Raw genomic sequence first — 14,377 nt, 5'->3', positions numbered from 1 at the left:
CTGTATGTAGTCTCATCATTTATAGTGCTGATTCTTTAAGTTAATCCTTAATAGTTGTCAGAGCAAACATTTAGTCAAAGGCCGCAATGTTATGCTCCTAATATACACTGATTCAAATAGAAGATTGTATATATATATTTCATTATGATATCTATTAGATCTATACAATAACACACTGTCAATTGTTATTCCAATAAAAATCAAACTATCCATTAAATAGTGGATAACTTACGGATTGATAGAAGTCCAACCACTCGGATCTTCAGTGATGCTGAGATTGAGGCCACAGAATCCTGAGAAAGGGGCCATGTAGACCTGTCTTGAATGGTCATGGGGTGCGCATGGGCAGCCTCCACTTAATTCATTGTCTAGGGAATAGCCTTATTTTTGGGGATTAACTGTTTAATTGTAATAACCACAGATATTTGATTATAAACATCAGCATTGGACTTGGGTGTCTTGACCTACCAGAAGGAATTAATCTGAGGTTCCACGTCATAACTAAATGGGGTTGTCTTCTGCTTGAATTTTTGGGCTTTGCTGTATTATGAGCCTGGGCCTACTTGAGTATCATTCAATACTGCAGTGGTTCCAACCAACCAGAGTTGTCACAGCTGGGTTGGCAGGTGACCCGGGACCAGTGGCTCCCATCCTGTCTCTAACACTAGGGGGGCGCCCTATCTTGCCCTTTTTCCAGGATACTTCTGAAGGTGAAGATGCCAGGGCCGCCAACCTTGCCTCATCTCCTGTATCCACCCTCCTTCTGTTCCCTTCCCCTACCCAGGGAAGAGGAGAGCTGCTGTGCACCACAGTACCCCAACCAGGCGAACAAGGGCAACTGAAAATACCAGGCATACAAATATTCACTCAAATATAACAGAGAAATTCATCAGGGAGTGGAGGACGGGGAAAAACCAAGTCATAGGAGGATAGGGAATTATCACACTTACAAACCACACAAAACACCTCAAATACCCAGCAAACAACTCCCCTCCAAGCCATGCAGCTTAAGCTAGCTCTGATGATGAGTTTCAGTCAGGACCCACATTATATGGGGAAAGCAGTGGCTAACCGTGCTCAGCTGAGAGCGCAGACTATCACAGTTTCCAACATGGCCGAAGGAAGGAGAAGTGCTTCCTTTCAACTGAGGAGTGGGAGCAATCAGACGCTGCAGTCTTCTGGCTTTTCTCTGTTGCGGTAACCCCATGACAAGTTCCTTAAAGTGTAATTTTCTTTCTCCTATTCTTCAGATAAAACATACAAAAAAATAATTATTTCATCCAGCAGTAAATTTTCAAATTATATTCCCGTCACCCTTGCTTCTCTGGTCATACGTTTCTGGGCTACTTGTTACAGATGATGTTGCTGTCTCCTCTGCCTTGGTAGTTTTGCACGAAATGTTGTTTCACATTGGCCTTCTTACCTAACCAGTTGAAAACAACTTTTACATTACCTCCCTATTACTAATAATAGGGATTACAATTCATAGGTATTTCTATTACATAAGAAATGGTGAAGAGCATCATCTGATGCTAAAATCTGGAGACAATCAGTGGTCTATCAGAGACTACATCTCTAATCACCAGTGGTAGAGATGGAACTGGAAATACAGTAGATCACTAGGTCAACAGAGACTGCACTTTTTGGCACTTGGTATCAGGGATCAGAGTAAATTGTGTAGCACAGATAATCGGGAGGGATTCTCTTAGCCTGTATAAAAGCTGAGGCAGGGAGTGCAGCATCCAGTTTAATGTGATTTAGAATAGTGAGAGGCTGTTCCTAATACATTGGACAAATTATACAGACAGTAATGTGCGGGACTGAAAAAGATGAGTGTAGTATTTTGTGAATAACAAACATTCATTGGTAGAAGGAGAGAGATAACAGAGGTGCCTAGCGGGAGGCAAAATGGGAGCAAATGCAGTCAAAGACAGTGACGAAGATGTTCGCTTCTCCCGTTCTTTATTCTTAGTGTAGAAAATAAATGTAAACGTTTTGCATCCAGGCACAAAAGACAAATTAACCTCTCCTTGACTGAGCACTAACTAGACATAAGTTTCCCTGACTCTATGGGTGACCTACAATCAATCATCAGGGAAAAAACACCAAAAATGTAGAGTTATCACTCAATCGCAGGTTCTGTGGATGTACCAGGAACAAAATGTGGAAAAATCTTGAGTAATTTATTTTTTCATACGCCGGTCAACCTAGCAGACCACGGTTTTAGTCAATGTGGTATGTTGGGTTCCGTTTGTGTCCATCCGGTGACAGCTCTGTTGTATTTTTCAGTTTCGATAATGCAACAGAAATATGGAACTAAGAACCCAAGTGTGAACGTAACCTAACGCTATGCACATTAGGTTATGAGGTTTCGTTAGAGTTATACTCAGTCTGTGCATTCCCTTGAGCTTGAACCTCCTCTTAGATGTTGTAGCAAATTTTCGAGGATAAAGAAGTGGTTGGCTGCTGTATTTAGCTTGTAGATGACTGTATACAACTGTAGCAAAATCTTCACTGCGAAAAGTGGGATTTTTCAGAAATCCCCGTAAAAATCCAATTAAAGAACAACTCCTCATTCAGTTTCTACTCAGTCGGAATGAGCTGATAACAAAGAACAATAGATTATATTTAACCACATTGTGCCTTTGGTTTTTATTAGAAAGCAGTTCTAATTACCAGCAGACAGATACGCACCTTGCCAGAAAGTGTATACAAATGTCTTTTATTACATCTCCCAGCTGACAGTCAAATTCCAGTACTCCTTACTGCAAGAAAATAATGATGAGATGAAATATCAATCGTCATTTCAGGACTAATACGTGAGACATTCAGCAAATAAGATCATGAGACGCTTACTGTTCAAATATCATGGTTGAAATGGATTGAGACTCATCTGTTATAATAGAAATCAATTATATAATATTCTATAAATATAATTGTTGGTGACAGAAAGCCACCCACACCTGTACACCAGCTGTGAAACAAAACACAACATCTCACAGTACCATCTGCTTTTTCTGAGCCTTGCTTATGTAGAGGTTATTGCCAGGCTAGGTTCTTGTGATATGTCTCAGTCTTCACCTGAGGTTCTGGAAATTAGGAACCCCAAAAAATCAAGAACAAGTAGAGATTACCAATGTTTTGAACTTGTAGGGTCCACTAGTGTCCTAAACGAGTAGGTCTACTGAATGTTGACACCAGGATCCACCAGTGTCAAGAACAAAGAAGTTTGATCTTTGTTTTGTTTGATTAAATTCTACCAATGTCCTCAGCAAAATGATTTCATCAATGTCCTTATCTGGTAAATTCCATCAGTACCGTCAGCAAAATGGTTTCATCATTGGCCTTTACTTGTAGATTTAGACTCCGCCATTGTCCTGACTGGTAGAATTATCAAACACCCTAGCTTCATCAATCTCTTGGACACTGGAAGGTGTCACCAAAGTCCTTTACAAAATGGTTTCATCAATATCCTAAACTGGTAGATTCATCCAAAGCCCTAGTTTAATCAGTGTATTAGACTAGTAAATTCCACCAATGTCCTCAGAAAAATTGTTTCATCAATGTCCTTTACTGGTAGATTCCAACAATGTCCTGAACAATATGGTTTCATCAATATCCTAAACTAGTAGATTTATCCAAAGCCCTAGTTTCATCATTGTCTTAGGCTGGTAGATTCCACCAAGAGCAAAATGGTTTCATCAATGTCTTAGGCTGGTAGGTGCCACCAAGAGCAAAATGGTTTTATCAGTGGATTCATCAAAAGTCCTAGTTTTATCCATGTCTTAGACTTGTGGATTCCACCAATATCCTGAGCAAAACAGTTTCATCAATGCCTTTAACTGGTAGATTCCACCAAAGTCCTAGTTTCATCAATTTCTTAGTCTGGTAGTTTCCACCAATGTCCTGAACAAAATAGTTTTGTCAATATCTCGTTCTATTAAATTGCGGCAATGTCCTGAGTAATATGGCTTGATCACTGTTAGGGATTGGTGAGCTGGTGGAAGTTCAGTTTCTGGTACATGACTCGAACTTTTCAGAACGTTTGTTTCGAGTATGAGAACAATACTCAAACTTCCACCAGAACTCAAAATGACGGATACCTGAAATGCTCAGAAATCTCTCTCTCTTCTTCGTGCCACAACAGAATTACTCCAAACACTGCCCTGGACTTCAGCAGAAAGTCTGTGTTCAGCATTCAGGCCCGAACAGTGACTGTCCGGTACTAATGCCGAACATTTCTGTTCAGGTTTGTTTATCTCTAATCCCTATCCTAAACTGGCAGAATCCATCAATGTCTCAAACAAAATGATTTCACCAATGTCCTCAACTGGCAAGTTCCACCAATGTCAAAGATAAAGTGACCAATGTTCTTATCTAGTATATTACTGGTTTCACAAATGTCCTAGGCTGATAGATTCCAGAAAAGTCCTGAATAGATTGATTAAACCAATGTCCTAAACTAATAGGGGCCATCAATGTCCTAAACTGGTAGGGACCATCAAGGTCCTACACTTGTACATTCACTAATGGTCTAAACAAGAGACTAATATCTTACATGAGCAGATACCACCAAAGTTCTAATTAATGTCTTAAAGAGACTCTCCACCCTGGGACTGAAAAGTTACAATACATTTCACCTGTATTGTCCCCTGGTGGGAAGTTGATGTTGTTCCTCTTGGCAGCCTCTGGCTTTCAGACATTTCATTTATAGCTGTTGCATTTATTCTTTAATTGCTAGTTATTAAAATAAATAAATAAATCCGTTTGATTTTGCATTCGTGGATACAATTATCATGGATAAAAAAAGCCGTGGAATATGAATAAATTAACTGTGAAATATTCCTGAATTCCTCCCTGCAAGATGCGAATTGTCTATAATGAAATAATAAATTGCGGCCGCCTTGTGTATTGTTATTACGATCTGAGGGTCTATGGACTAAAATACGAGTCAGATATAACATGGTAAGGCAGCAAACTGATGCTGGGCTTTTATCTGACAGTCTCATATCGAGCCGGTGACTTGACAGCCCCATATCGAGCCGGTGACTTGACAGTCCCATATCGAGCCGGTGACTTGACAGTCCCATATCGAGCCGGTGACTTGACAGTCCCATATCGAGCCGGTGACTTGACAGTCCCATATCGAGCCGGTGACTTGACAGTCCCATATCGAGCCGGTGACTTGACAGTCCCATATCGAGCCGGTGACTTGACAGTCTCATATCGAGGCGGTGTCTTGACAGTCTCATATCGAGCCGGTGACTTGACAGTCTTATATCGAGCCGGTGACTTCTTCCTCTGAGATTTTCCCACTATCTGTCAGTGAGGGGAGATGCTGTCATGACAGATTACCTAAGATCACAGTTGTCACCTGTGCTTATCGCCTCGGCTGCCTGGTCTGGACACGTCCGGACAAAATTGAGTTGAGAGGCACTAAAAATAGTGTGGATATTTATTCACTTTTTTTTATTCACATTTTCATATAATATTTTTTATATTTTTTTATATGTTATATCTCACCCAACTTATCTATATAAACAAGTTTGACATTTTTATTCCATACACAAGTCCCCAATGGGGACTTAGTCATTTGACTCAATTTCAGAAAAAAAACCTTAGGGAAAATATATGTATACACAGTGGTTTTTTTTTTAGGTGGTCTAAAATGAAGAGGTTTTTTTGTAGTAGAAACCGCTTCTTTGAGGAGTTTTGGATGAATTTTTGGTTTTCTGAAGCAGTTTTGAAAAGTTTTTAAAGTGTTTTTTTTTAGAGTTTTTTTTCCTGAAACATTTTTTTTTTTATTGGACAGTGGCTAATTGTGATCATTTTTCATTAGGAGATACTATAAAGAAGTGACACGCACTTGTTTTTTTCTCACTGAGCGCTTTTCAAAGTCCGAAGAGGAAGAAAAACGCTCTAAAATTAAACATATGGCCAGCAAACAACAAAAGTAAATAAGAAGAGTGATATTTTTATGTGTTTTTTTTTTCGAGGAGACCTATTACAAATGACTCCTCAAAAAAACTCTGTGTGCACATAGCCTAACATGTTTTTTTCGAGAATGGGGAAAAAATGGAGTACCTGGCGAAACCTATAAAACAGCAGTAGAACAAACTGTAGAAACACTATACCTAATTCACAGGTCCAAATCTTTTATGCAACAAGCTGCATAAAATCACAATATGCTAATGGGCCCACTGTCATCTTACAACAGAATCCAGACCTGTGGAACTGGACCGAGTTGATTAATTTCATCACTCAATATGAGTGATGGATTGTCAAAGAGACATATGTTTATGCTCTACAATGAACTTTTGAGGAGCAAGACACATAAACGTCTTGTACAGGGACTCTGCTGTCTGTGTCCACCATTATATTTTCATATTGGAACACGGAACTGCAAGGAACACTGTTAACCTCTAATTAGCATATTTGATAATTGTACTAATTAAAGAGGACATGTCACTTGCTTAAAAAATTGACCTGAATACATTGTAAAATTCCAAGAGCTGCTCTGATTCTGATGCTTTTTTCCATTTTGCTCTGTGTCGCTTAATTGCAGAGATATTCATATTTGTTGCTTTTAGAGCGCACTATGTGAAATCTTTGCTTGTAGTGCAACTGGGTGTTTCTTCAGAGTGTCCTCTAGGTGGAGGTTATGCCTTTTCACTCCTCCATCCCAGATGCTGCTAATAGGCAGTAAGCTCACAGAGAAGATTCGGAAAAAATGTCCTGTTGCACCACAAGCAGAGATTTCACATACTGTGCTTCAAAAGGAACAAATGTGAATATCTCTGCAATGATGCGACACAGGGCAAAGCGGAAAAGAACTGCAGAATCAGTGGAGGTCAGGGACTTTCACAAGGTCCTCTTTCTGTGAACCATACATGATCGCCCTTACCTGAATCCAAAAGGTAAGTATTTTAGTATTTTTCTTTTTCAGTTTTCGACTGCAGAAGAAATGTTTTTGTTCTACCAATCCTCGCCTCTACATTCTGACTCCTCCTGGCCGCCAAGTCTTTGTACTTCCTTCTCCGGTGATGACATCTTAATAAGGATACGTGACTAATCCAGCCAATCTCTGGTTGTAATGGTGATAGTTATATCATTGAGTTGTGAATTGTGATCATTGGAATAGGAAGTCCAAAGATTAATGAGGGACCAGAAGTCATCAGATCGGGAGCAATGGTGGAACGGCAATCTAAATAGGCTTTGTTTCGTTGAGTTGCATCATGGTAAGAATAACCAGGAAAAAGATTGTCTACATTTTTTTGCTTAATTGTATTTATTTTTGGCTTCATTTTTTTTTTACAATTGGGTTTCATTAAGAATTTTTTGCCGTTTCGCCCTCTATAGCCTCTGTGTTGCATTGTATATTATTTTGATTTATGGAATGGCGCAACGATCTGCTTGATTTGTTGTATGATGGATGCCACCATAGCTCAACTGACCCCAGTGACTTAGGGATCCTTCCGACATCCATTTTTTGGTTCTGAGTATCATCCGAGTGTCATCAGAGTTTGTTCTGAGTCATCAGTTTTTCTCGTATGTGAAAAAAAATCTTCTTTTCCTATCTAGCAGTCCGTAAAACTCAGCATGAATTTGGATGCTATGTGAATGATGTCTGATTTTTTTCAACGGTTCCATAGACTTGCATTGACAATTTTGGTCCAACACTCAGATCAACATTGGACATGTCTCTCCGATTTTGCACAGATGAAAAATCACAGACCCCATTCACTGATATAGCAAAAAAGCACTTGGACGCAAAAACTGACGTCTGAATGAGCCCTAATAATGAGGTAGTAATGGTTTCCATAGTGATGCCTGTTATCTGCTAAATCTACAACCCAGGCCAAAAGTGTACAAAGCCTTAAGGTACCTTCACACTGAGCAACTTTAGAACGATAACGATAGCGATCCGTGACGTTGCAGCGTCCTGGATAGCGATATCGTTGTGTTTGACACGCAGCAGCGATCCTGCTGTGAGATCGCTGGTCGGAGCTAGAAGGCCAGAACTTTATTTCGTCGCTGGATCTCCCGCAGAAATCGCTGAATCGGCGTGTGTGACGCCGATCCAGCAATGTGTTCACTTGTAACTAAGGTAAACATCGGGTTACTAAGCGCAGGGCCGCGCTTAGTAACCCGATATTTACCATGGTTACCATTGTAAATGTAAAAAAAAAAAAAAAACACTACATACTTACATTCCGGTGTCTGTCGCTTCCCCCGGCGTCAGCTTCCCTGCACTGTCAGCGCCGGCCGGCCGTAAAGCAGAGCACAGCAGTGACGTCACCGCTCTGCTTTACGGCCGGCGCTTACACAGTGCAGGGAAGCTGACGCCGGGGGACGCGACAGACACCGGAATGTAAGTATGTAGTGTTTTTTTTTTTTACATTTACAATGGTAACCAGGGTAAACATCGGGTTACTAAGCGCGGCCCTGCGCTTAGTAACCCGATATTTACCCTGGTTACCCGGGGACTTCGGCATCGTTGGTCGCTGGAGAGCTGTCTGTGTGACAGCTCTCCAGTGACCACACAACGACTCTCTGCAGCGATCGGCATCGTTGTCTATATCGCTGCAGCGTCGCTTAATGTGACGGTACCTTTAGAGAGATTTACAGTTATGTTGGGGGGGATCTAATTTTTCACTGCTTATCAAAAGAAAAATGAAATATGTATTTTTCAAACTATAGATGCAGTAATACAGAGAAAATAATATTTTCCACTTTTTTTTTTTTTTGCTTCTAGATACAGTACGTTGCCCAGGCCAATGACGCAACAGTTATCCAGTCCTGACTTTTCAGGTCATGTGGATGAAAAACCGGAGCAGGCCACCAGTATCGGTCAGATTAAGCCGGAGCTATATAAGCAGCGGTCAGCTGACGAACAGATGAAGAAGCTGGAGGCCACCAGCTGTGGACGCATTAGCTTCATCCTCCGCTATGCCTACAACACAGAGCAACTGGTTGTAAAGATATTAAAAGCTCTAGACCTACCAGCAAAGGATGCCAACGGGTTTTCAGATCCATACGTGAAGATGTATCTACTGCCTGACCGAAAGAAAAAGTTCCAGACTAAAGTTCACCGCAAGACTCTTAACCCGATCTTTAATGAGACATTCCATTTTAATGTGCCCTTTAATGATCTCCAGAACCGCAAATTACACTTCAGCATCTATGACTTTGACAGATTCTCCCGACATGACCTCATTGGACAGGTGGTGTTGGATAACTTGCTGGATTTCTCAAATCCTACAGAAGAAACCCCCATCTGGAGAGACATCTTGGAAGCCAGTTCCGTAAGTCTTTAATTACTGTAATGTGGGAACATAATTTAAAAATTCACTAGAAAGTTTATAATTCCACTTGCACTATGGGAGACGGTCCGGTAAGGCTAAAGTACTGCTCAAGTAGTCTCCTACTATTATTATTTATTCTATGGAGCTTTACTTGTGAAAAGGGTTGTACATAACAAAAAAACAAGGGCAATAATCTTGAACAAAATGAGTTACCGACTTGTACAGGAGGAGAGAGGACCCTGCCCGCGTGGGATCACAGTCTACAAGGGATGGGTGAGGATACAGTAGGCGAGGGTAGAGCTGGTCATGCATGGTGGAACGAGGCTTACTACAGGTTTTAGGCATGTCGGAAGAGGTAGGTCTTCAGGTTCCTTTTGAAATTATGTCAACGAGCAACCAATATGACAAAAAGATCTACATAGTAACATAGTAACATAGTTAGTAAGGCTGAAAAAAGACATTTGTCCATCCAGTTCAGCCTATATTCCATCATAATAAATCTCCAGATCTACGTCCTTCTACAGAAGCTAATAATTGTATGATACAATATTGTTCTGCTCCAGGAAGACATCCAGGCCTCTCTTGAACCCCTCGACTGAGTTCGCCATCACCACCTCCTCAGGCAAGCAATTCCAGATTCTCACTGCCCTAACAGTAAAGAATCCTCTTCTATGTTGGTGGTCAAACCTTCTCTCCTCCAGACGCAAATAATGCCCCCTTGTGCCCGTCACCTTCCTTGGTATAAACAGATCCTCAGCGAGATATTTGTATTGTCCCCTTATATACTTATACATGGTTATTAGATCGCCCCTCAGTCGTCTTTTTTCTAGACTAAATAATCCAAATTTCGCTAATCTATCTGGGTATTGTAGTTCTCCCATCCCCTTTATTAATTTTGTTGCCCTCCTTTGTACTCTCTCTAGTTCCATTATATGCTTCCTGAGCACCGGTGCCCAAAACTGGACACAGTACTCCATGTGCGGTCTAACTAGGGATTTGTACAGAGGCAGTATAATGCTCTCATCATGTGTATCCAGACCTCTTTTAATGCACCCCATGATCCTGTTTGCCTTGGCAGCTGCTGCCTGGCACTGGCTGCTCCAGGTAAGTTTATCATTAACTAGGATCCCCAAGTCCTTCTCCCTGTCAGATTTACCCAGTGGTTTCCTGTTCAGTGTGTAATGGTGATATTGATTCCCTCTTCCCATGTGTATAACCTTACATTTATCATTGTTAAACCTCATCTGCCACCTTTCAGCCCAAGTTTCCAACTTATCCAGATCCATCTGTAGCAGAATACTATCTTCTCTTGTATTAACTGCTTTACATAGTTTTGTATCATCTGCAAATATCGATATTTTACTGTGTAAACCTTCTAAAAAAGTGAATTAGAATAAATAAGGTTGTGGTCGATCACTTGGTTGACCACCAATAGCAGTAACCTAGATAGTTAATATTCACAATATACACTTTAGAGTGTCTACAAAGAGAGGCTGGGGTTTTCATGGCGTCCTGGCTGGAGACAGACCTGAAACTGATTTCAGTGCTCTGGAGCAACTGGCATGTGATGTCACACTCTCTCCTAAGTACAGATGCCTGAGGGGGTATACTGATTCCTTACGCATTTTCGGAAAGACTCAGTAAGGGTAGTAGAGGGATGTTGCTCCATGTAATTTTATATATACCCTACAGCTCTACCCAATCCTACTATTAAATAATTTTTAATTCAATGCTCCAATTGTTACTATAAGTAAGGAGACTGAGCCGTTCCAAACCACATAAGGGATCAATATGGCCCCCTCAGGCATTCGTACCTAGGAGAGAATGTGACATCACTCGCCAGTTTCTCCGGCACTCTGAAATCCGTTTTAGGTCTGTCTCCGGCCTGGACACCTTGAATACCACAGCGCAGCTTCACGTCTAGCATCTCCATCTACGGTCAATTATTAACCTTTTATAACCTGGTTGATTTCATGCATAAACAAATGTGAGCGGTCTTTGCAGAGTCTCTAAAGTGTATGTTGTGACTGTAAACTATCTATCTTACCAGTGACTACATCCTGGCTTGTGATTGGCTGTATCGGGAGATTGACTGGAACGGGACATCATCTGATAAAAAGCCCATTCCTGACTCTATGTGGCCCATTCCTGACTTTGTTAAAGGGCCCATTCCTGACTCTGTTATGTGGCCCATTCCCGACTCTGTGTGGCCTATTCCTGACTTTGTTAAAGGGCCCATTCCTGACTCTGTTATGTGGCCCGTTCCAGACTTTGTTAAAGGGCCCATTCCTGACTCTGTTATGTGGCCCATTCCTTACTCTGTTATGTGGCCCGTTCCAGACTTTGTTAAAGGGCCCATTCCTGACTCTGTTATGTGGCCCATTCCTGACTCTGTTATGTGGCCCACTCCAGACTTTGTTAAAGGGCCCATTCCTTACTCTGTTATGTGGCCCATTCATGACTCTACTTGGCCCATTCCAGACTTTGTTAAAGGGCCCATTCTTAACTCTGTTATGTGTCCCGTTCCTGACTCTATGTGAATCATTCCTAACTTTATCAAAGGGCCCATTCCTGACTCTGATATGAGACCCACAAATTTTAATTATACCCCAGGTCATAGTATTGGTAAATAATGATAAAAGAAATATTTTTTCAAAGAAGCTCTCTTCAATGACAGGGTAAAGCTAGCAAAAATGTTAGGGTATATGGATGTGATAGTGGGTAACTTTTGTTCGAACCCTTCTGCTGCCATAGAAGAGCGGCATTATCTCGAGCAGATTTTATTCTGTGTAATAGCCGTTATTTGAATGAGCCATGTAATATTACTACTATCATCCACACGGGCAAGACCTCCATTAGATGCCATTTCCCCCATATTTTCTATATGGCGTGTATGCGGTTTCCCTTCCCCCGCACACCCACCCATACTCTTAACAAATTGTTTCTGTAGTAAAGCTCAGGGGGTTAGTGGATGTTGCATCAATCAAGGCTCTATTACATTTCTCTATTCTGCTGGTAATGTGTCAATTAACGACGGGCAACACAGCAGGAATAATTCTGTTACAGTGGATTTAATGATGTTCTTCCAGAGAATATTTTCAGAACTCCCCATGTAACACTTCATCGGTGAATTTATTCTGTTTTCTAATTGTTTTGTAATAGCAAATCCTATTACACTGACGCCAGATTTTTCTTGGACTCACTATATTATGTGGTGTGTTATACTACACAAGAACCTGTGGGATTGCGATAGTTTACATAACTCTAGAGAGTACCTGTCTTTTCTCACAAAACCTGAAAACACCTGATTTAGTTGCCTTCATCACCCCTAGTAGGCTAAAACTGTTCTAGTGCACATACCAAACTGATAGACCAAGGAATTGTCTCAATTCTCGCGATCTGTATCTTGCCATTCATTATCTTTTAGTGGGCATTTCCTCATTTCCTCTTGATCTGTATTCTGTCAGCACTATAGGTGCTGTAATTCCCTTTCACTTACTTCCCAGCAGTGGTGTCATTCGATTCACTTATAATATCTCCAACAGCCTCCTCAACTATCGTGAGACTTTTTGTGCCCCTTAGGCTACAACACCCGTGTGCGATTATAACTAGTGATGAGCGAGTATACTCGTTGATCGGGTTTTCCCGAGCATGCTCGGGTGGTCTCCGAGTATTTTTTAGTTCTCGGAGATTTAGTTTTTGTCGATGCAGCTGCATGATTTACGGCTGCTAGCCAGCCTGAGTACATGTGGGGGTTGCCTGGTTGCTAGGGAATCCCCACATGTATTCAAGCTGGCTAGTAGCTGTAAATCATTCAGCTGCAGTGATGAAAACGAAATCTCCGAACACTAGCAAATACTCGGAGACCACCCGAGCGTGCTCGGGAAAACCTGAGCAACGAGCATACTCGTTCATCACTAATTATAACCCTTATACCCGCTATGGCTATGTCATTGCTTCCTAGCGGGCATATCTTCTTCCATTGTCCAATGTCTTGTCTTCCTTGAATTGAAGGTCTGCCTCTTTGCATGTGGAGTAACAGTCAATAGAAGAGTAATAAAGAGAAGCAAAAACTAGAGATGAGCGGATCACGCCAATTTCAAATTTGCCGGTTTGCGTGAATTTCTCGGGAATTTCAATAAATGGAAATTGAATTTTTCGTTATTATACTCTGTGATCTCTCCAGATGAGAAAGCATACATGACGTAATATATAATAAATAAAAAAAATGCCTTTACTCACTCCGCCACTCAACTCTCCGACCCGTGAACTCCTCACTATCAACTGCAAGGTCTTGAATTCTATGGGCCTCTCACGTTGGACTGGAACCCACCAGCTGCCCCTTTCCTTTCCCCCTAAATCATCACCATGTCTCGGTTCCATGCTATTTCTTCATTCTAACTACCCCCTTCTTATGGCTTTGTGATCTCTACATAATAACAAAGTCAAATTTTAAAACTTTATTTACCCTGTGCAAATTTTTCATGATTGGTCGAGTGAGCGTTCATTTTCCTGGACTAGTTCTGCCTCCCATCCTCTAGGCACTTCCCCTTCTGTATGTGATTTACAAAACTTGCAGGGACTGCATCACCGTTGGTTCCTTGCAAGTCGTATGGTGCTCTGCCTCCCTTGTAATGCGCAGTGAAACCGGATTTACACCTCTTGCTTCTTCAGATGCCCAAAGAGGGTGCCGACGCTCTTGCAAATTCCGTAAATTGCACACAGAATGGCGTGCTTACGTTATGGGAGGCAGTGCTTAATTCTGGTTAGTATAAAATTGGTATGCAGACTTCTTGTGTTGTCTTTATAGCAGGGAGTGAGTGCTTTATGACAACTGGGCGATGATTGGGAGTCAGTATACAATTTCCAAAAAGTGATGGAACTCAGCCCCTCCCCCAAAGGTGGAAAGTGAGAGGGAAACTGCATACAGAGCCAGATCTGTGTATATACTGTACATCGCTACTATTCTGCCTTACCTAGGCTTCCATCTGTGCAGTAAAGCTGTCATCACCTTGACCTCCGTCTAATGATGACTCTGCTCATTCTGACACAGTCTATACAGCAAAGCTGAC

At 41.4% G+C, this 14,377-nt stretch overlaps 1 protein-coding gene across 6 annotated transcripts in view; it reads left to right on the top strand.

Moving 5' to 3' along the window:
- Positions 1-14,377, top strand: part of SYT3 (synaptotagmin 3) — a 221,737-nt gene that overhangs the window by 163,760 nt on the left and 43,600 nt on the right. For all 6 annotated transcript variants that reach the window (XM_069742650.1, XM_069742652.1, XM_069742651.1 and 3 more), the window contains one exon: positions 8,756-9,305. In XM_069742650.1, the coding sequence (XP_069598751.1) occupies positions 8,756-9,305 (550 nt within the window). The remainder of the gene's footprint in view (positions 1-8,755; positions 9,306-14,377) is intronic.

The sequence above is a fragment of the Ranitomeya imitator genome, chromosome 10 (genome assembly GCF_032444005.1).
Source record: "Ranitomeya imitator isolate aRanImi1 chromosome 10, aRanImi1.pri, whole genome shotgun sequence".
Classification (NCBI taxonomy): Eukaryota; Metazoa; Chordata; class Amphibia; order Anura; family Dendrobatidae; genus Ranitomeya; species Ranitomeya imitator.
The sequence above is the reverse complement of the archived record's forward strand: the minus strand, read 5'-3'. Positions and strand labels throughout refer to the sequence as shown.